This window comes from Pteropus vampyrus, unplaced genomic scaffold (genome assembly GCF_000151845.1).
Source record: "Pteropus vampyrus isolate Shadow unplaced genomic scaffold, Pvam_2.0 Scaffold10, whole genome shotgun sequence".
Lineage (NCBI taxonomy): Eukaryota > Metazoa > Chordata > Mammalia > Chiroptera > Pteropodidae > Pteropus > Pteropus vampyrus.
Window position 1 is genome coordinate 15,305,038 of NW_011888791.1, and position 21,095 is coordinate 15,326,132.

At 36.3% G+C, this 21,095-nt stretch overlaps 1 protein-coding gene across 4 annotated transcripts in view; it reads left to right on the forward strand.

The window, feature by feature from the left end:
- BAZ1A (bromodomain adjacent to zinc finger domain 1A) overlaps nucleotides 1-21,095 on the forward strand; it is a 90,389-nt gene that overhangs the window by 967 nt on the left and 68,327 nt on the right. For 3 of the 4 annotated variants that reach the window (XM_011376773.2, XM_011376764.2, XM_023522393.1), the window contains exons 2-3: nucleotides 162-332; nucleotides 10,713-10,991. In XM_011376773.2, the coding sequence (XP_011375075.1) occupies nucleotides 220-332; nucleotides 10,713-10,991 (392 nt within the window). In that variant the 5' untranslated portion in view covers nucleotides 162-219. Of the gene's footprint in view, nucleotides 1-157; nucleotides 333-10,712; nucleotides 10,992-21,095 lie in introns of all 4 variants that reach the window. The other variant, XM_023522396.1, reaches the window with a different exon arrangement.

The window sequence follows — 21,095 nt, forward strand, 5'->3', positions numbered from 1 at the left end:
GCACCCCGGCAGCGACCGGAGCGACCTTGGCTCCGGGGGCAGCCGCGGCGCGTCAGTCACACAAAAGGCAGTCGAGCTTCCCCGGCGCGTGGACCGGCCCATGCCGCCGCCGCCGTGCGCTCCCCACCTTACCGGCTTTCCTTTCCCTCCAATTTTGATAGGGAAGCGGGGCTGACGCGGGCGGCCGAGGGTTCGGGTGAGCCCGCGGGCGGACGGGAGATGCCGCTGCTACACCGAAAGCCGTTTGTGAGACAGAAGCCGCCTGCGGACCTGCGGCCCGACGAGGAAGTTTTCTACTGTAAAGTCACCAACGAGATCTTCCGCCACTACGAGTAAGGGCCGGGCCGGGCGCGGGGGGTGCGAGGGAGTGTGGGGACTCCCTCCCCAGCGTCCTTTTGTCTCTCTCCCTTTTCTCGCCCCGGGCTTCTGGCGGGGCGACTTGAAAATGACGGGTGGCCGCGGGCCCGCGTTTCTCTGCCCCCCAAGCCCGACCCGGTGGCTGCGCGGGGCCCCCGGGCGGCCTGACCGGCGGGGGAGCGCGTAGAGAGAGCGGGCCGGGGCGGAGGAGGCTGGGGTCCCTGGCCGGCCGTGTGGACCACTTCTCGTTGCGGCTGCCACCCGGCCGCCGGGCGGCGGAAACTCCCCGCCGCGCCCCTCCCCGCCGCGGCCACACGCGCACTCCGGGGCCAGTTCCGGGATCCCCGCCCGGCAGCCGAGGGGTTCCCCGCTCGGGTCAGCGGCACGGGGCCGCTGTCCCCCGGCCCGGGAAGGGAATCCCCGCCCCCGGGGGCAGGAAACGGCCAGGCTGGGCGTCGTTTTCTCGGTCCGGAGTGGAGCCTGACGTTGGAGTTGCCCAGGGTAGGGGCGGGAGGGAGCGGAGTTGAGAGTCAGGGAAGCAGGGGCGGGGGGGAGGCTCGCTGGGGGCCGCGGGGCCCGGGGCACGACCCTCCGCCGGCGGCCTCCTGTCCAGTGCGGCTAGGCCTCGAGAGTGTGCGACGCGAGCCGTGCGCTCTGTCACCGCCTCTTCTTGGTGACTAACTCCCGGCCCCGGGGAACTCAGCGTCTCCGCCCCCGGGAGCCTGGGTGAGGAAGGAGTCGGGGCTGGGCGGGGGAAAGAGGAGGAGGGGAGAGCAGGGCCCTGAGTGCCCCTCGTTTTCACTTTCGCCTAACCCGGAGGGCCGCGGTGGGAGTTGGGGGAGGGGGTTAAGACAAGTTCAACTCCAGCCTCAGCCAGTCAGTCTCCTCTTTATCCCCCCTGCGCATGTGGGCCGCCTGACATGTGCCACTCGCTATTGTTTTGATAAGAATCCGGTGCTGCTGCGTGTGTAGTTTCAACCCCTAAATTTTCAGTCCCTCGCCTGTTTTATCCCAATAGATCCCCTTGTCCCGCGACACCAAACAACGGGGTGTTTTAGAGACCTATGTTTAAACATGATATCTCCAAGTGAGAACCTGAATTGATCAGTCACTGAAACAGCCCGATTCACCCTTTTCTTATGCTTTATCCTCTCCACTCAAAAGGAATCTTTTGTGGCTTAGAAACCAAGTGTTATAGCAGCCAAATAAATTGTATGTAGGAGGCACCTTTTCTGAGTGGGGGCTTGATCTAGGGAGGGCTTTAGTCAAACTCTGCACCTGTCTGAGAAATGAATACTTGGTGAAGTCAGGAAAGTCGATTCCTTTGAGCTTTTAAGTAAGCCTTTTTCTTCAGCTCCACGGAAGGAGTTACACACAAACATGTTATATCTAGAGAAGTTTTTCAGCAGACAGTGCTTTTACATAGGAGTGCACATCTTACTCTGCTCCTGTACAGACTTGTTTTGTTACTCATATAGAGTTCACTCTTGTAACTACTTAAGTGAATTTGGATTAGGTAACTTGACAGGGATGATGTCTTATTTTTCTGTTGTTGTTAGAGTTAAAATTCTTGATAATAATTCCACATTTTCAAAAAATTGTATTTAAGAGTGCCAGGAAAATAGGAAAGAGGCTTAAATTTCAAACTCTTCTCTCCTTAGATATAAGCAAGCTTATCTTTTTAAGAGGTCCTTCTCACTTTAGAAGGGAGACTGAACATGGCTGTTATCTTTTTAAATTAATTTTCATATACTTTGGTTCTTGATGATTTACTATAATCATGGAGAAACTCAAAATATCGAAATAAAGAGATTTTTGGTAATCCAAACCTACTACCTTCCATTAATATTAAGGAACTGTGTCCTTTGTAGCCTTATGACATAAACCAACAAAACTAGATTTTTGTTGTTTCTCGGTGCTGATGTGTTTGAGTTTGGGGAAATTGCTTGCAGTTCTGAAGAAGCGATTAGTTTGGGAGCAAAGATATTTAATCATTTACCTTGAACAAAGCAGAGCTACTGGTGTTCTTAGGTATTAATCTTTATGACTGAATTGGCAAAATTGGAAGAAGACTGTCATTTCGTTGTCTTAAATTTTGAATTACTTTATCTTGCTTTTACATAATGACAAAGAGATGTTTTTAAAAATGTTTTTATGGTTGATGGTATGTGGTGATCTGCAGTGTATGGTAATCTAATCCTAGACACAATGTCTGGGAAAACTGAAGAAAAACTTTTCACTCATTCATTAAATCACGAATTGGTTTATGTGAATTTGAAGATTATTCTTTAAGTGCATTATCTTGAATATTTTTCTTTTGTATTTGTCTGAAGACCAATATGCTCACCTATTTGATCACCTATTTGCATTTTTTGAATATAACTTTCTCTAATCAGTCTCAAAGAGATTTTCTACACTTCCTGCCTTGTTCACTTCCCGACACAATGCAAAGTAACTTTGCCTCTAACTCTGATTAGTAGAGGTTGCCCGTGACCTTTTAATTGCTAAACAGTTTTCTGTCTTTATCTTATTTGATAGTATAGTCTAATACTTCCTCCTTTGTCAGTCTAGGCAGCAGTGATCACCCCCTCCATTTTATCTAGTGTAACATCTGTTACTGCACTATAATGCAATGTATTTGTTGCCTAACATTTTCTCTCTTCCTAGATCCTGAATTCTTTGAGACAGGCACTAGGGCCAGGATGGATCCTTAGTGATTATATAGTACAAACTCTTTAATTTTATTTGTTTGAACTACATGCTCTTTCACTAATTGCTAACTCCTGTTTGACCTGTTTTCCGTAAGTAAAGACTCATTAGGAATGGCACATTAACTATAGGCAAATGCATAAGCTAAAGTGCAAAGGAATGAAACTGGACCACTATTTTACATCATACGGAAAAATTAACTCAAAATGGATTGAAAACTTGAATGTAAGACCTGAAATCTTAAAACTCCTAGAAGAAAACGTAGATGGTCAGCTCTTTGAAATCAGTCTTGGTGATGATTTTCTTTATCTGACGCTTAAAGCAAAAAACAACAAAAGCAAAATAAACGAGTTAGGACTACATCGAACTAAAAAGCTTCTGCAAAGGAAGGGAAATCAACTAAATGAAAAGTCAGCCTGCTGGCTGGGAGGAAATATTTGCAAGTCATATATCTGATAGGGGTTATATCCAAAATATATAAAAAACTCATATAACTCAATAGCAAAAACAAAAACAAAAAATCAAAATAAAACACCCTACAAATACTCTGATTAAAAAATGAGCAGAAGATCTGAATAGATATTTTTCCAAAGATGTACAGATGGCCAATAGGTACATGAAAAGATGCTCTACATCATTAATCATCAGGGAAATGGAAATCAAAACAACAGTGAAATGTCGCCTCACCTGTTAGAATAGCTGTTATAAAAAATACTAGAAATGAGTATTGGCAAGGATGTAGAGAAAAGGGAACCCTTGTGCACTGTTGGTGGGAATGTCAATTGTTACAGCCACTGTGGAAAGCAGTATGCAGGTTCCTCAAAAAATTAAAGATAGAATTATCATGTGATCCAGCAGTTCTACTTCTGAGTATTTATCCAAGGGAAACAAAAACACTAACTCGAAAGATCTGTATCCCCATGTTCACTACAGTATTGACAATAGTCAGGATATGAGAACTGCCTAAGTGTTTATCAATGGATGACTGGATAAAGATGTTGTATGCACGAATGTGTGCACGTGCGCACGTGCGCGCGCACACACACACACACACAATAGAGTATTATTCGGCCATAAAAAAAGAATGAAATTTTGCCATTTGCGACAATATGGATGGACCTCAAGGACATTATGCTAAGTGATGGAAGTCAGACACAAATGCTTTCTAATTTTCAGAATAAAGTACATAATTTAATCTCTTAAGATAAAAACTTGTTCTGTAATGTGATTAGCTGGCAACAATTTTGCTTTTAAATTTTTATTTGGCTGCGGTTTGTTAAAAAATGGAACAGGTCTGAATACCAGAAATTCTAGACAAGTGGGATAGGAAAATGATTCGTTGTATTATTCAGTGACTTTATATCCTAAATAAATTTTTTTTTTTTTTTTTTTTTGAAAAAAAAAAATACAACCCAAACTGATTCCATCTTTGAGTGAGTCACACTTTTGTACAAAATGTAGGACTCTCTTCCCACAACATCATTGACCAGCTTATGTTTCAGCCTGGCTTTCCAGTAGAAGGTGTCGTTGGTCTAGTTTATAAGCCATCCTATTTTCTTTCTTCATCAGCTTCTCGCTTGTTAATCCAGTCCTTTCAATAGCCCTCTTTTGCAGATAAGGAAGCTAGGGTTGCGGTAGGGAGAGTAAGTCCAAGATCAGTGTCAAAAACCACCTGTCTAGAAATTTGTGATGCTAGAATTCTCACTCTGGAGTTTATGTTCTTAATTACCATCATATGGTGCTTATTATGGAGAATTCTTCCTGGTATATGTTGAAGTTTGCAGAAGTATGCACCAAGGACATAGGGGCATCCCCTGGAATTCAAGCTGGCTGCCTAGATCTTTGTATAGCCACCACTCTATACTATCTGTTCAGATATTTGACTTCTTTACCCCCAAATGATTAAGCTCTAGACATTAAATATATATAAACCAGAATGCCATCAGTTACAGTGGTGGGAAATGCCTGTCACATAGACTAGCTCCCGTACGGATAATTGGCTATATATGAAATCTAATTATTATCAGGCCATTTGGTGAGCATGGAGTTTTTAAGAAAGTTGGATAATCTTCATAGGTGCTGTCTTCAAATTAGGTGTTCAGCTCCTCGTTAGGTGTAAGTCTGCCGATATGTGGGTCCCTGAGTTCTTTTTCCTTGAATGGTATAGCAGAGATTCCTAAATGCTTTTATTTATTTGTTTGTTTGTTTGTTTGTTTGTTTGTTTTTGAGTTTTACCTTTTGTCTGCTTAGCAGGCTACCCTAATTCTTCAGACAGAATTTGTGCATCAGTTATTATAGTGCAACAGGCCACCCTAAAACTCAGTGCCTCAAAATAACCACCCATATTATTTACTCACTGTTCTTTGACTTACCGAAGTATTTTCCACTGTTAGATATGTAAAGTGTCCAATGTGATGATTTGTAAGATATTTAAAGTGTACAATGTGATGATTTAATATACTGGAATGTATATTCCAGTGGTCTTTCATTCTCAGAAGCCTAACCTGGGCTTGTTTATGTGCTGGTCTCGGGGTCCTAGAGGGAAGTCTCTCAATGTCATTTCTGTATGTTGGTCAAAGCCAATTTCAAACCAGCCCAGATTTAAGGTGTGGAGAAATAGACTCTACTTTTTGTGAGAAGAGTATCAAAGTCATATTTATAAGGAGCCTGCATGCCTTCAACCCTCTTTGCAGTCTCCCACTAAGCAGTTAAGATTTTATACTTAGATCATCCCGATTGGATTTTGGCTGTTCCCTTATAGTTCCTCTGCAGTTAATCCCTATCGCTATCCTCCTTCCCAGTGCCAGACTTTCTCTTCCAAGATTTTCACATCTTTTATGTGTTCCTCTGACATTGTCCCTCTGCCATACTGGTTACTCTCCTGTTCTAGGGTCTCTGCAGGATAGTACCTGAACAATAAGAATTGATAGTATTTATTGAGTGACATGTTACCACATGCTGGACATACTATTTTTAATCTCCTTTAATTTTCATATTGACTGTTCATTAAAGGTATTAACCCCATTTTACAGAAGGGGAACCAGGTTCTCCGAGGTTGTGTGACTTACCCAAATTCACATTCTACAAGTGGTATAGCTGAGATTCAGATATTTTCCTTTCTCCTTCCCATTCATATGTATACTTTCCCTGTCTAGATACACACACATACAAATAAATGTGGACTGCTAATGAGAGTACATTGGTTTATTCCTGATGCTGTACTTTGGAGAGTCTTCGGAGATGCTGAGATAATTTGTCTCCGTAGTGGGAAATGAATGTATGTCTACAACACAATGGCATAAATCACATATGTGCTATGGAGCCAATGTAATGGGAACTTAGAACACTGAGCTGATAGTTGCTGTGGAGTTGAGGAAACCCTCAAATAGGAGATAACATCCCGATTGGGTTCTGAAAGATGGAGCTATCAAGACACAGAAAGGGGAAATAGGGCATTTTAGGCAGAGAATGTGCTAAAGAATACTTTTTAAGCAGAGAACACAATATAAAAAGGCATAGAAGTGTGAATTTATAGTTGACTTGAAATTTTGCCTTTTTCACATTCATTATTATTAAGCTAGGACTTTTATTAAGCTAGGTTTCACCTTTGTTGATTTCTACTTAAGGTTTTAGTCTCTATATTTTAAAAATCTTTATTGCTATTTCTCACCTTAGTGTCATCTGCAGATTTGAGAAGCCTGCCTTGTATGCTAAGTCTGTCTGATAGCACTAAGTGCAAAGTAATATTTCATTAAAGTTTTTTTTAAACTAAACAATATTTTTAATTAGTCAAACTTTTCTCCTGACCATTTATGAATAAATGTAATAAAAGTAATTTTCATCTAGCTGGTATTTCTCTATATTGCATAAGGCATGTTAAATCTACCATGCCAATGATTGCCTAATCTGCATTTATAACCCTGTCAATGAAGGAAATTGCTAAAATGACCCATGCTGTCTTCTAGAAATTATGATTTTTCTGAGTTTTATAAGCCATGCATACCATATGCTGTTTAAGTCAGGAATGAATGTTTTTAACCTGTGGCTGCATTTCTCAGTTATACTAATTATTTTGTGAATAGGGGGTTTGCTTATGTCCCTTAGATCTTTTCCGCAGTATTATGCCAGATCTTTCCTGTCTTTTCTTATGTCTAGTTAATAAGGATTTGCATTTATTTTTTCTGAATTGTATTTGGTTTCTGATTTTTATGTCAATTTATTCTTAATCTCCTCCTACTAGGTTTTTAGTTTTCCAAATAACCAGCAAGTTAACAGTATGCTGCCCTTTGTTCCTTAGTTTGTTCACCAGGGAGTTGGTTGACTTTATATTAGAGGTGTGTTCTTATTACCATAGTTGACCTGGTAACTCAGAAGCAATTTTTCCTTAAGAAGTAATGATAAGGAACAGAGTCATCAAACTTTTTTTTTAAGGGCCAGATAATCAATATTTTAGGCTTGGTAGGCCATAGGGTATCTTTTGCACCTACCTAACTCTCAAATGATTTGAGAAACAGTCAGACAAATAGCTAAAAGTATGAGTGTGGTTGTGTTCCAATAAAACTGCAAAAACAGGTGGAAAGCTGGATTTGGCCTCTGGGCCAGTAGTATGCCCATCTCTGGTGAAGAGGATTGTTGAAGGAATGTAGTAACAAACCGGAGATAAAATAATCCATATTACCCTAAATGTATATTCATAAAAAACAGTACTTTGTATTTTATAAATTTTTGTTCATGATAGTAAAATGTGCTTCTTGTAAAAGTATCATTTTATAATATAGAAATCGAAGAGGCACTGTAACCTACCCCCTAGAGTTTAGTATTGTGAACAGAATCCTGCACATTTGAATGTGTATGATGAATTGGTTGGTGAAGAGCAGAATTACAGAAGTGAGAAAAAGCGAAGGTTGGTAATGTTAGAGTTGGGCCATGCTGGTAGGGGGTGATGAATAGTAAAAATAGCCCTTGGGCTTTTTTTTTCCCTTGCATTAAAATTGCCACAGTGGTACTGTGACCTGCCTCCCTCCTCCAGAGGGTAGACCTTTGTGCACAGCAGGGCCATCATGTAACAACAGCTTTGTAAAATAGGTAGACACGAAGGAAACAAATAGTACAAACACTTTGCAAGAAGGGTGGAAACCTGGTGTAGAGGGGCAGCTGTACATCACTAGTTACTTAGTATCCTGTTTTTCTGCTTGGTAATACATGTTTCGTAGAGGGTTGTGGCACTTGTGCCATTGTTCTCCTTGTTAATTGAACATTGTTAAATGTAAATAGTGTTTATTGCAGTTCATTGTTAAGTCTGTCCCCTTGCATTGGCACCAAATACTCATGACCTACCAAATACCTGAGGTTACCAAATACTGACCTGCTGTGGCTAGAGCTGTGCTGTCCAGTACAGGAGACATTACTTGGCACGGGGTTATTAAGAACTTGAAATGTGGCTTGTCCGAATTAAGATGTGCCAAAAGTATAAAATACATACTAGATTTTGAAGACCTTGTACCAAAAGAATGTAAACTATTTTAATATCGATTACATATTGAAATTATTTGGGGATATATTGGGTTAAATAAAATATGAAATTAGTTTTGGTAGTGTTTCTTTAAAAATTTTAAATGTGGCCACTAGAAAATTATTAATTATGTGTGTGGTATTATATTTCTGTTAGCACTGTTTTAGAAACTAGTTAAAGTGTAAGGTATCTAGACTTGAAATATATTTTTCTTAAATAGTACTAGATATAGTTTAAATTATTAGATGTGTATTTCATACCTATTCTGTGCTAATTATGTGTTGGCTTGGGAAGCCAAGTCTCACAGATAAGTTTGTTTCTATAGGAAAACAATTTAAAATTTATAAAGTTTTCTAAGTGAAGTACAGTTTTAGGTAGTAAAACAAATAAGACCTCGTTCAAGATCTAGCCATTTTATTCTGCACCACTGATAACCACCTATTGTGGATGTCTGTTACCTCTCTTAGCTAATAAGTTACTTATCTGATTTATAAAAACCAAGTTATATTCTTCTTTTCTCTCTGGCCTTTCTTTCATCAACCTTGTTTCCTTTACAGCCCTAATTCTTTAACCCACTTCCTCCAAAACATGTTCTGGTATTTCTTGATCTTTTTTGCCTGCCTCTCCTTCTCTTCCTCTGAATTCCTGAAGGATATCTGCCTCTGTCTTATAAAGATAATCACTTTTGACTTTGTATTTTAATGATATACATTCACTGTCTCCTCTACTTAAGGGTGCATACTTCAAAAGGATCTTTGTACTGAATTAGAGTCATGTAAGTTGGCATATGCAAACTTAGATCTCATTTAGGTTAAGGTATGATTAAAGTTTCTCTTTATTTCCATACATTTCATTTTTGTCTTGTTCTACAAATGAAACTATCTTAATGGAATTACCCGCAAATCTTTGGAGTTCAGACTACAGGGTTAATCTAAACAGATATACTAACCAGGAAATAAACAGATAACAATTTTAATACTTTTTAGAATGATGGGAGAGGAAAGGGGGATTTCAGGAAGGAGAAAAAGAGATAGTGAAATTTTATCGGTTACAGATAATTATTAGAAAGTAGACCAAAGTATGGGGGGGTCGGGAATATTTATGCATATCTTACCACTAAGAAGCAACCATTGTTAACCTTTTTGCATGTCTCTAACCTTTTCTACTTAAAAATATTGTAAAAATAATACGTGTACATGCTCTTTATAAAAATTCAAACAATAGAAGTATTTAGAATAACAAATTTTTTTTTCCTTCCAGTCCCTTCCTTTTTCCATAGGAAACATTTGTTTATAGTATCTGAATACATACACACATTTTTATTATTATAATTAACTAACGTATATAGCATTGTTATTCAATAACTTTTTTCTACTTAATATACCTTAGAAATCTTTCCATATTATAGATCTCTTGCATTTTAAAAGTGGCCTGATAGAATTTTTGAAAAGAAATGCTCATATTAAAAAATTCCAACAGTGCAGTAAAAGACTGAGTAGAATGGTCCCCCAGTCACATCCCCACTCTAGCTGTTACCTTGATTTTTGTATAACATTCCAGAAATCTTTTATGCTTCTTTAGGTTACCTTTCTTTTTCTTCCTTCCTTCCTTTTCTTTTTCATTTTTTCTTTTCCATATATATTTAAGAATTCTCCTTTATACTGTTTAATGATTATACTGTGTAATTTTCATCATATGAAGTACTATAATTTATTTAACCTTTCTCTTGTTAGATGCTTAGATTTCCCAGTTTTTCACTATTAAGATAATGCCTTTTAAAATGCACAGTAGGTGTTTGAACTGACTCCAGTGTTTCAACTGCTTTGGAACAAAAAGCTTAAAAATTAGAAGGAAAGAGAAAAGTTAGATTTATTTTCAGTTTCACTCCCAGTTTCCAAACTGATGGAAATTGAAGTCCAGTTTTGGCCGAATGTACTTTTAAACTGCAAAATGTAAATGTCTGGTTTAAATATACTTTTTCTTAGGTTTGTATTAATGTATAAGTTGACCAGTTATGAAACTCTTGTTTGGGTTCTATGATTCTGTATAAATAAAGGAGCAATTCTTTATCAGCTTTTAATGTAAAACTTATGAAATGATAGGTAATGGATTTTTATTTTTGTTTTTTAATCAGTGACTTTTTTGAACGAACCATTCTGTGCAACAGTCTTGTGTGGAGTTGTGCTGTGACGGGTAGACCTGGACTGACCTATCAGGAAGCACTTGAGTCAGAAAAAAAAGCACGACAGAATCTTCAGAGTTTTCCAGAACCACTAATTATTCCAGTTTTATACTTGACCAACCTTACCCATCGTTCGCGCTTACATGAAATTTGTGATGATATTTTTGCATATGTCAAGGATCGATATTTTGTTGAAGAAACTGTGGAAGTCATTAGGAACAATGGTGCCAGGTAAAGTACTTTTAATTTTTTCTTGTGATATGCATACTTCCTCTTGCTCAAAATTCAAAATACACGAAAGGGTGAACTGAAGAAAGCTTCCCTTTACTATTCTCCAGCTATCCTGTTACCTTCCCAGCAGAGTCCTAGTATTAGCAGTTTCTTATATATTCATCTAAAGCTAATTTTATATACATCACCAAAAACATGTACACACACACACAATCTCCTGCCCCTTTTAATGGAAAAGATAATATTTTATGCTATCCTTTTTTCACTTAAAATATCTTGAGGATCAGACCATTGCTTTGTTACTCACCTTCTCTTTTTTATTCCCTGTATAATAAGTTCCATTAAATGGAAGTTTCATCTTTAAGTAAGAGTTAAAAAAACCTTAGATAAAGATATCTGCTCTGTCTTCATTATGTTACCTGATAGTTTAAAAAATGCCTGTATTTCTTGCTGGAATTTAGTAGTTCTTTTGATGAGGATTGAGTTTTATATACTCTACTAAGTTCTCTTTTACCCTTGTCTTCAAGAAAAAAGTAGATTTTTCATATGTGAATGTTTAAAATTATCTATGGCATTTAGTTTAAAATTATTATTGCTTTCCTAAAGTCTTAAGCATTTGTAATTGGCTAGTCACTGATATTTATCATAATCTTTATTTGCATTAAAACTTTTTATAGCCTCTTGATTTTGGGGGCAGTGACTAAAAAATGTTTTTTTGGATGCTTTTTTCCTTTCTTTATTGACCTGAATGTAGTTTTTTTTTCTTACTGAATTTTAAACTTTAACAATCAAAAGTTAATTATGTTCTTTATTATCTTATTTTATAGAATTATCACGAGTTTATGTGTACTTTCAGAATAATATCTTAAGTTATTATCCACTTCAGTTATTCATTGGTACACTACATAAATCTTAAAAAGCCAAGAGATGTTTATATTAAGATCTAAATTTGTTTAAATTTGATTTTGGTTAATAGTAAGCTTTTTTTTAAAAAAAAATTGTAGAAGCAAGAAATGGTAAAAATTGAAGATTTTTCATGTCTAATGACTTTTGGAAAAAATTATTTTTTATTTTCAGGGGGAGAGATTAATATGTCACCAGTAATCCTACCAAGAACATACCCCTTTTTAAAAAGATCAAGTTATAAATACTGTTTTGGTGTATGTTTTCTGGTTTTGGTGATATACTTGGAAAACAGATTTTTTAGTTTTAAACTCTGTTACCATAAAGAATAATAGGGTTGTGTTTGTGAACCAGAACAATTTTTTGCTTCTTAGAGTCATTATTTTTATTTGACTTATGCCAAAAATGTTCACTGATTTACAAATCATTGGGATACATTAAACTGTAACAGGAATATTGCTTTCATCTAGAAATGTAAGCAATGTGGTTCATTGTTTTTTGGATAGCTTTTTTTTGTTGTACTTTAAAATTGGACTTCAAGTAGCTGTAGCTGTTAATAGTAGTAAACTGGAGCACAATGTAGAAATGGGAAATCTGAGAGTCACAATTTTATTGATTATTATTATTAGGAAACATACCACTTCTTGCTTAAGAAGCTTTTAATTACGAAGTATAAGAAATTGGTATTTTTCTGAAAACTTAATTTTCATAATACATATTGACTGTTCTTAATCTTTGTGTGGGAAAGGAGAAATTGTGGAAGACTCCTTGACCTTTTGCCTTTAGCAGCTGGGTGGATGATAAGATGCATAAGCCTCAGGAAGTAATATTAGTCTAGCCATTTTTGCTCTCATCTCAGGCTCAGATATTTCTGATTGCTGATATTGTGTTTCACCGACATGTTGTGTAGTAAATCATAAGTGTCACTTACAGGCTAGACACTGGATTGGGTACTGGATGTATGGAAAGGATTAAGATGCCCTTAAAGAATTCAGTTAAGAGAGAGACAAACATGTCGACTTGGCAACTATTAAAATAAACATGAATGAAGTAATTTCAGGAGCATCCAGGTCCAGAGTGCCTTAGAGGCTAGGCCTGGGTTCCCTACATTCATGCCAACACTAGATATTTTAGTCTTTTAATCTTTGCTAAATCTGATGATATCTCAATGTTTGTTTGCTTGTTCAGGTCCTTTCCCGTTTTTCTTTTGGCTTGTTTGTTATGAGTAGATTTGTGAGAGCTATTTATTAAACACTATGCATACTGCACTCTTTGTTATACTGTTATAAATATTTTTCCATTTCATTTTTTGTTGTTTTTCTAAGTATGCAGTTAATGTAAAATTTTTAAAAATATATATAAAATTAATGATATAATTAAGGAATAAAGCATAAAATACATATTCATGCAGTTACCACTTGGTTTTAATAGAATACTTTTATCTTTGATTCATTATTTATAGTTTGAGAAAAGTTATACATTTCTAGTTTTATGAGAGGCAGAATAGTAAGATAGTGAAGGGTCTAGGCTTTGGAGTCAGACATCCTTGGGAGAATGACATCCTTTCAGGTTATTGTAAAACTAAAGAGCGTGTGTGTGGTACACATTTTGAATTGCTACATAAATAGGATATAGCAACATTTTACTGTGATAATAAGGCTGCTTTTGGCCCAAGAAGCTTATATGGAAGTTAATATTTTTCTTTTATTATTGGCTAGCTTTTCTATTAAAAATTATATATTAAAATTAAGCCTCAAACCTGACTCGATATATCTACAACTTTAGGCTCTTAAGTTCTTGTATACACCCTATCCTTTTATCCTTTTCACTTAAATTTCAGTTAAAATAACTTTAATATATAAACTTGCCTAATGATGACTAGATTTCCTTTGGTTGGAATTGTGCCTCTACCACCTACTTACTACTTGTGTGACTTTTTAGCAAATATTTAGTATCACTTATCTCTCCCTTGCATACTTAGAATGATTGTTAAGATTAACTGAGATGCTGTATGTGAAATGTTAGGCACATGGCAAGTGTTCAGTAAACAAGAAGTAAAAGTCAATCTTCCGTTTTAATTTTTGAATTCTCTTGTCATGCTTATAAACTGATTCTATTATATTGATATGGGGAAATGATTTGGCATGATGTTTTCCATATAGGCTGTGTCCTAGACCCCAAGGAATTTATGTCCCCTTTGGCTTCACATCTACTGTGTAACTTTGGGGACTGAGTTCAGTTTTGAGGTGACAGTGGTGGTAAGATCCTGGCATCCTTAAGGGGTAGGCAAAACCAGCTTCCATGATGAGAGAGGCACCAGATTGAGTTTCCTAGGTATCCTTTGGCCTTTATACCTGGTCATGGCATGAGGTTTATTGTTAAAGGGCTTATTTAGAGAATTAAATGGATTCCTCTCAGTGACAGAAATAGCAGACACTTACTGTCTTCATGGGATCCAGTAGTATGAGATACCTGTGATCTCATTGTCACCTTTCACTCTTCATCCCTTCTCCACAGAATGTGAAGAATTTGCTTACACAGTGAACACATTTTCATCTCCTGCTTTTTTGTTAAAAAAGTTTATTGAGATAAAACTCACACAGCATAAAATTTTCCCATTTAAAATGTGTCATTCAGTGGATTTTAGTATATTCACAAGATTATGTGACTATCACCACTGTCTAATTGCAGAATATTTTCATCACCTCAAGATGTCCTGTACTCATTAGCAGCAGGCACTCCCTCTTAGCCCCTGGAAACCACTTATCTATTTTCTGTTTGTATAGATTTGCCTCTCCTGGCATTTCATGTAAATGGAGTCATATAATATATATCCTGTTTGTGGCTTCTTTCACTTACTGTAATGTTTTCAAGGTTCATCCACATTGTAGCATCTATCAGTATTTTAATCCTTTTTATCGATAAACAAATTCTTCTGTATGGATCTATTATATTTTGTTTATCTGTTCATCGGTTGATGGACTTTTGGGTTTCCACTTTTTGACAATTTTAAATAATGCTATTAAGAACATTCATGTACATGTTTTTGTGTGAACATATGTTTTCAGTTCTCTTGGAATATATCTAGTATTCTAGTAATTGTTAACTCATATGTTAACTATGTTTAGCATTTGAGGAAACTCCATACTGTTTTCCAAAGCAACTGCATCATTTTATATTTCCACTAGCAATGTCTGAGAGTTCTAGTTTCTCCATATGCTCACCAAGCTGTGTGTATGGACAATTGGTTATTGTCCATCTTTTTTATTTTGCCGTCCTAGTGGGTATGAAGTGGTACCTTATTGTAGTTTTGATTTGTGTTTCCCTAATGACTAATTATGTTGAGCATTGTTTCATGTGCTTATTGATCATTTGTATATCCTTTTTGGAGATATTCTGGTCCTTTGCCCATTTAAAAAAGGTAAATGGAGTTATTTATCTTTTTATTACTTAGTTGTAAGAGTCTTTGTGTTTTTGGATACAAGTCTCTTAGCAGATATATGATTTACAAATATTTGCTCCCATTCTTTGAATTGCCTTTTCATTTTCTTGATGGTACCATTTTAGCACCATCTCCCTTTGCTTTTAACTTTGTTTTTACTTGTCAATAGCATCTACCTCTTGTTTCTATCTGTTAGTAGTAATTATCAGTGAACCTAAAGACTGCGTCATCCATTAAAATTAGATTTATTGGAAAGAACATACTAAGTTACAGAGAAATGGGCTAGGGGTTAAATTAGTCACTCTGGGTGCTCTGGATCCTCTCACTTCAATATTCTTTTCTTATTTTCTCATTACCTTTAGCATCCCTCCCCACTTTCTTTTTGAATCTTTCAAGTATAGGTTAAGTGCTTCCCTACAAGACCTTCTGTTTTGAAATAAGTAGTCAGCTAACATATTCTTCTTGAAGATCCCTTGTCGTTGCTATGGCAGAGGTAGTAAAGAGAACAGCTGACTGCTTGACTGAGCCGGCAGTTTAGTTCTTTACCTTCGCCATCCTGATTACCCCCTCGGTATGCCTGTCAATCATGCTGATATTTGTTTTCTGCTGCTTCCTTAGAGCCTACAGGAGAAGTGAGAAGATGAGTGGTCTTGTGAAAAAGAACACTAAACTGGGAGTTGGGTCTGTGAATTGTTAAATACCTATCGGATGCTTTATGTACACATTATATCAGCAGAAGTAAGGCAAGAACTTACTGTTTCCATTTACCGATGAGGAAATAGATTCAAAGAAGTTAAATGATCTTTTTGTAGTTGTTCAACATGTATTTACTTACCTCCTGCTATTTACTTGCACTCTTCTGGACACTGGATATATAACAATGAACAAGACAAAGTCATGGAACTTCCATTCCAGCCTTACAAGTAGTAAATGGTAGGATTTAATTTCAAGTAGGGCTGACTTAGAAATCATTTCTTTCACTGTACTGCTGTCTCTTTGATTTTGGATTTTGCCCTTCATGATTAGCTATATGGCTCTGAGCAAGTAATTTAAACTCTTTCAGCTTTAGCCTTTTTCATCTGTTTAAATGGACCCCTGCCTTACAGGGTTGCCTCACAGGATGAAATGACTAATGTGAGTTTTTAAAAAGCTGTGTATGTAATATTGCCATTTAATGTAGGTGTCTTGTTTGTACTTGAATGTATTTATTGAGGGCTATATTTCGTTGTTTTGTTTTGGGTGATGCCAGTAGTGATGTGTGGGGCTCGGTAGCTGCTTGAGCCACTGTTACTTAGAATCAAATTTCCCTATTGCAACTCTGAAAGGAAACCCTACAGTTAACAATTTCAGTGTCTTAGAAAGACATAGTTATTTTTGAAGACAGTCAGCTGACATTTGTACATGATCTTCTAAAAAAAACACGACACAAGCAGAATTTAAGGCATCTAAGTTTCAATTAGCTTTCTCATTTCTTTTTAACAATCATCGTTTAATGAAAGATTAGGAGGGTGGTAGGCTAGAGAACACAAATATTTCATGATAAACCCATCTCTCCCTCACCCTGGAATTGGAGGAGTAAATCTGGAGAAATGGAGCTAGAAATTACACAAAAAATAAACATTTGGGGCCCACTGAGTCATCACTCAGTCTAAAGATAGTACTGGAGTTTGCAAGAATTTGAAAAATTGAGTCAAAATATAATTGTGTGTTTTGTAATTTTTTTTTAAATTAGAGTTGGCTTTGGGCAACTTGTTATCAGACATTTTACAAGCACAGTCGAGATGTTCTGAGAGCTAAAAGAGTTTATAGAGATTTGAAGCAACAGAAGAAGGTACTTCCAAAAGTTGTTATTACCAGCAATGACGAGAAATGGTACCTGATAGTAAAGGAGGACGTGGAATAAACATTAACAACGAAGTACAAGGGCCTAGCATTGGAAGACATTGCAGAATTGAAAGTATGCTTTCAATTTCATTTTAATTCTCATGATATTGGTGGGTGACTCAATTTTCAAAAAGATTATATATTCCTTGGTATTTACCCAAAGGAGTTGAAAACTTACATTCACACAAAACTTTTAAACTAATGTTTCTAGCAGCTTTATTAGTAATTGCCAAAACAGAAGCAACCGAGATGTCCTTTAGTAGGAGAATGGGCAAATAAACTGTGGTACATTCAAACAATGAGATATTATTCAGAGCTAAAAAGAAATAAGCTATTAAGCCATGAAAAGACACGAAGAAACCTTACATGCATACTACTAAGTGAAGAAAGCCAACCTGAAAAGGGTGTATATGGTATGATTCCAACTATGACATTCTAGAAAGGGCAAAGCTATGGAAGAAGATCAGTAGTGCCAGAGTTTGAGGTGTGAGGCATGGGGGATGAATTGGTGGAGCACAGAATTTTTAGGGCAGTGAAACTATTCTGTATGATACTATAATGATGGATACATGTCATACATTTGTGCAAACCCATAGAATGTACAATACCAAGAATGAACCTTAATGTAAATGATGGACTTTGGGTAATGATGATATAGTAATGTAGTTTCATCAGTTGTAACAAATGTTCTACTCCAAGGGTGGTGGGGATATTGATAATTAGGGAGGCTATGCATGTATGGGGGCAGGGAATGTATGGGAAATTTATATTTTCCTCCTAATTTTGCTGCAAAACTAAAACTCCTCAGTAAAAGTCTTTAAATTAAAAAAAAAAAAAATTATATGCTCTACTCAAGACTGAAGTTCATAACTTTTTAAAATCTTTTTTCCCCGTATTCCTGTGTATCCGAGAAAAGCACAAATGGTGAAGGCCTAGAGTGCATTTCCCAGATCTTCCCTTCAGAGATAACCATTGCTAAAAAAAAAAAAAAAAAAATTAGTACGCGGTTCTCTTTTTTTCTTTACTACACTAATTTTTTTTTTAAATAGCAAGCAGATTTTTCACTTAGTAATGGTTTGGATGTCTTCCTGTATCAGAACACATAGATGTACCCCATTTCTATTTAGTTTTGCATAAACTGGTTAAACTCCTGTATCTTAAAAAGCTTACTTGTAATATTGCCTTTTTCTGAGGATGGAGAAAGTTATTTTGCTAGCCTTGTGTGAATCCTCCTCGAAAATAATAAACTGCATTTTCTTCCAAATAGTCTTTGACTTTTGACTGACCTTTTCCCAAGTTAGGGTTAAATCAGTAAAATAGCAGAATTGGATTTGCTCCATAGTTTTATTTATAGCTAGATTTTCCCAAATATTATCCTAATACTACTTAGATTTAAAATTTACAAAATGTTATCTAGTCAAGAAGCATAAGAAACTATATAGTTCAATACTGTTTTTAAGAGCTACTTTGTAAAAGAAAGATTACAGATACTTTTTAATCTTATAAACATACCAATTGTGGCATCAAATAGTGACCAACCAACTAGAGCTCTTAACTATTCAACTCTTAAAGTGTATTCCCTATGGCTTTCTCCCCCCACTCCGCCCCCCCCCCCATGGCTATGTTGCATTGGTGGAATGCTTTAAGCACATTAGTCTAATGAAGTAAGAGAAAATTAGCATAAAAGCCTATAATACAGAGAGTAGGCACTTAGTATATATTAGAATTGGAAATGAGAAAATGAACTTATTATCTTTGGGCTCTTTTTATATTGCTAACCTAAATGGTATTAGTGAATCATAATTAATTAAAGTGTATTAATATTGAGAATAAGGGGATATACTAAATATATTGAGAAGATAGGATGAACATAAAAGATATAAATGAGAAACAAATAGTTACTTTGATTTAAACATACATGCTTGAATGTCAGTGACTGGATCCAGGTGGGATTAATCAAGGAGAAATTTTGGGAAAAGGGTTATTTAACTAGAAAGTTAAAGGCAGAGAAAAATATAAATGATTAGAAAAGATTAAAGGAGGAAGGGTCCTTGTTTAGGTGCAAAGATAGTATAAAATGTTTAGCAACATATATTAAATTTGTTATAGCTCTTTTTCAGAAAGAAGGCTTTCTATTCAGTTTACGCTACTGACCTTTTAAGGTCACAATTCCTGGTTCTTGGCCAAGGAGAGTCCTAAGCAACATCCCAAAATCGTTGTTTTTAGTCTTTAGTTCCTGATTACCCTAATACATAGATATAATTTTTATTAGAAACAAAAAAGGAGGGTACTTGGGACAGCTGGGGTTTGTTGTTGTTGTTGTTTTTGAATTCTAAGTTAGAGTGGAACCATCTTCTTTAGGTATATATTGTGTTTGTGGTATGTTCCAGAGATCCATACCTACAACCTAATTGATTCCTGGATTATCATTGCAAGTTTAATAGTTAAAATTTGGAATCCTCATTTGCTTCCATAAGAATATAAATTGGGAGACTATCCTGAAAATCCTTTTTTATACCCTAAAAATCTATAAATAGTTACAAAAATAAATGAATATGAATTGTTTTTCTATACATGTTTAATTCAAATAATATGTAAAGCTTATGTTGTAACTATTTCTAAATGAACTCAACTGCTTGATGCTTACCACAATAGTTCAGTGAAGTTTTTAACAGATCATACAAACTTATTCATTTTCTTCAGTGTCCAGAGGCCTTCACATCGCACTGGGCATTAAGAACATCTATCTAATAATGCCTCTCAGAAGTCTTTGAATGGTAAATGTTGGGGGTGAGGGTGGTTAGTTTCTATGATAACTTCTTTATTGATCTTTTGCACTAATGTAAAGTGCATTTGAGTCAGCTGTCTTCAGCAGGACCTATGGTCATTACTGTGGTGTAGAGGGGTCTTATAGTATAAAAAATGATAAAAATGAAGAATGGCAAATAAATTGAGCTTCACCTCTTTTCTAATATAAGAGGAAATCAGATGTTTGCTTTCGTTTGTATCTCGTTGAACTGGTTACTGGCAGCAGGATGGTGAAGCAGAATAGTAGTGGTTCTGAAGTTCTTCGTTCCCTCTGGAGGAAGAATACTAGAAACAAATCTCACAAAAGAGGGGAAACTGTATACAGCTACTTCTGTCCTGAAATCCCTTAAGGAATAAAAGGGAAGTTCATTTCTGCGTGGTTATTACACGTGTTTAGGTCCAAGAAATTAGAGAGTCTTCTGAATAAAATATCTCTTAACTTTTTTCTTCCTCCTTCATGGTCTGTTCCATTTGGTCAACGTAAGATCACAGTTTTTAAAGAATAGCTTTCTCATATTTTGAATTTTTCTGAGAACAAGATAAAATCGTAGTTTATTAATTTTCCATGCTGAATTGGAGGCCAGTAGTATGGCATGTAAGTGAAATTCATTTGACCTATTGGTTCTGAATTACTGTTTTAAAAATTAAGTTATTTGTCTCTCTCAGACAAATTTAGAGACCATCCACAGATAAAAGTTAAAGAAGAGAAATGACAAGCTAAAATTATTTTCAATGAAAGGAAAAGGAGAGGTAAAAGTACACACAAAAAATCTCATTATTAAAGGCCAGGCAAAATTTGTTTAAATTTAAAATATATACCAAGAGAATAATTCTAAACAGAAGTCAGCACATTTTATTTTTTTTTAATAAAGAGCCAGATAGTAAATATTACAGACTTTACAGTCCATGTGGTCTCTGTCACAGTCACCCATCTTTGCTCTTACAGTACAAAAGCAGCTGTAGACAACATATAAATGACCGTGGCTGTATTCTAGTAGTTCTTTATTTATGATCACCAAATTTGAATTTCATATTATTTTCACATGTCACAAAGTATTCTTATTTTT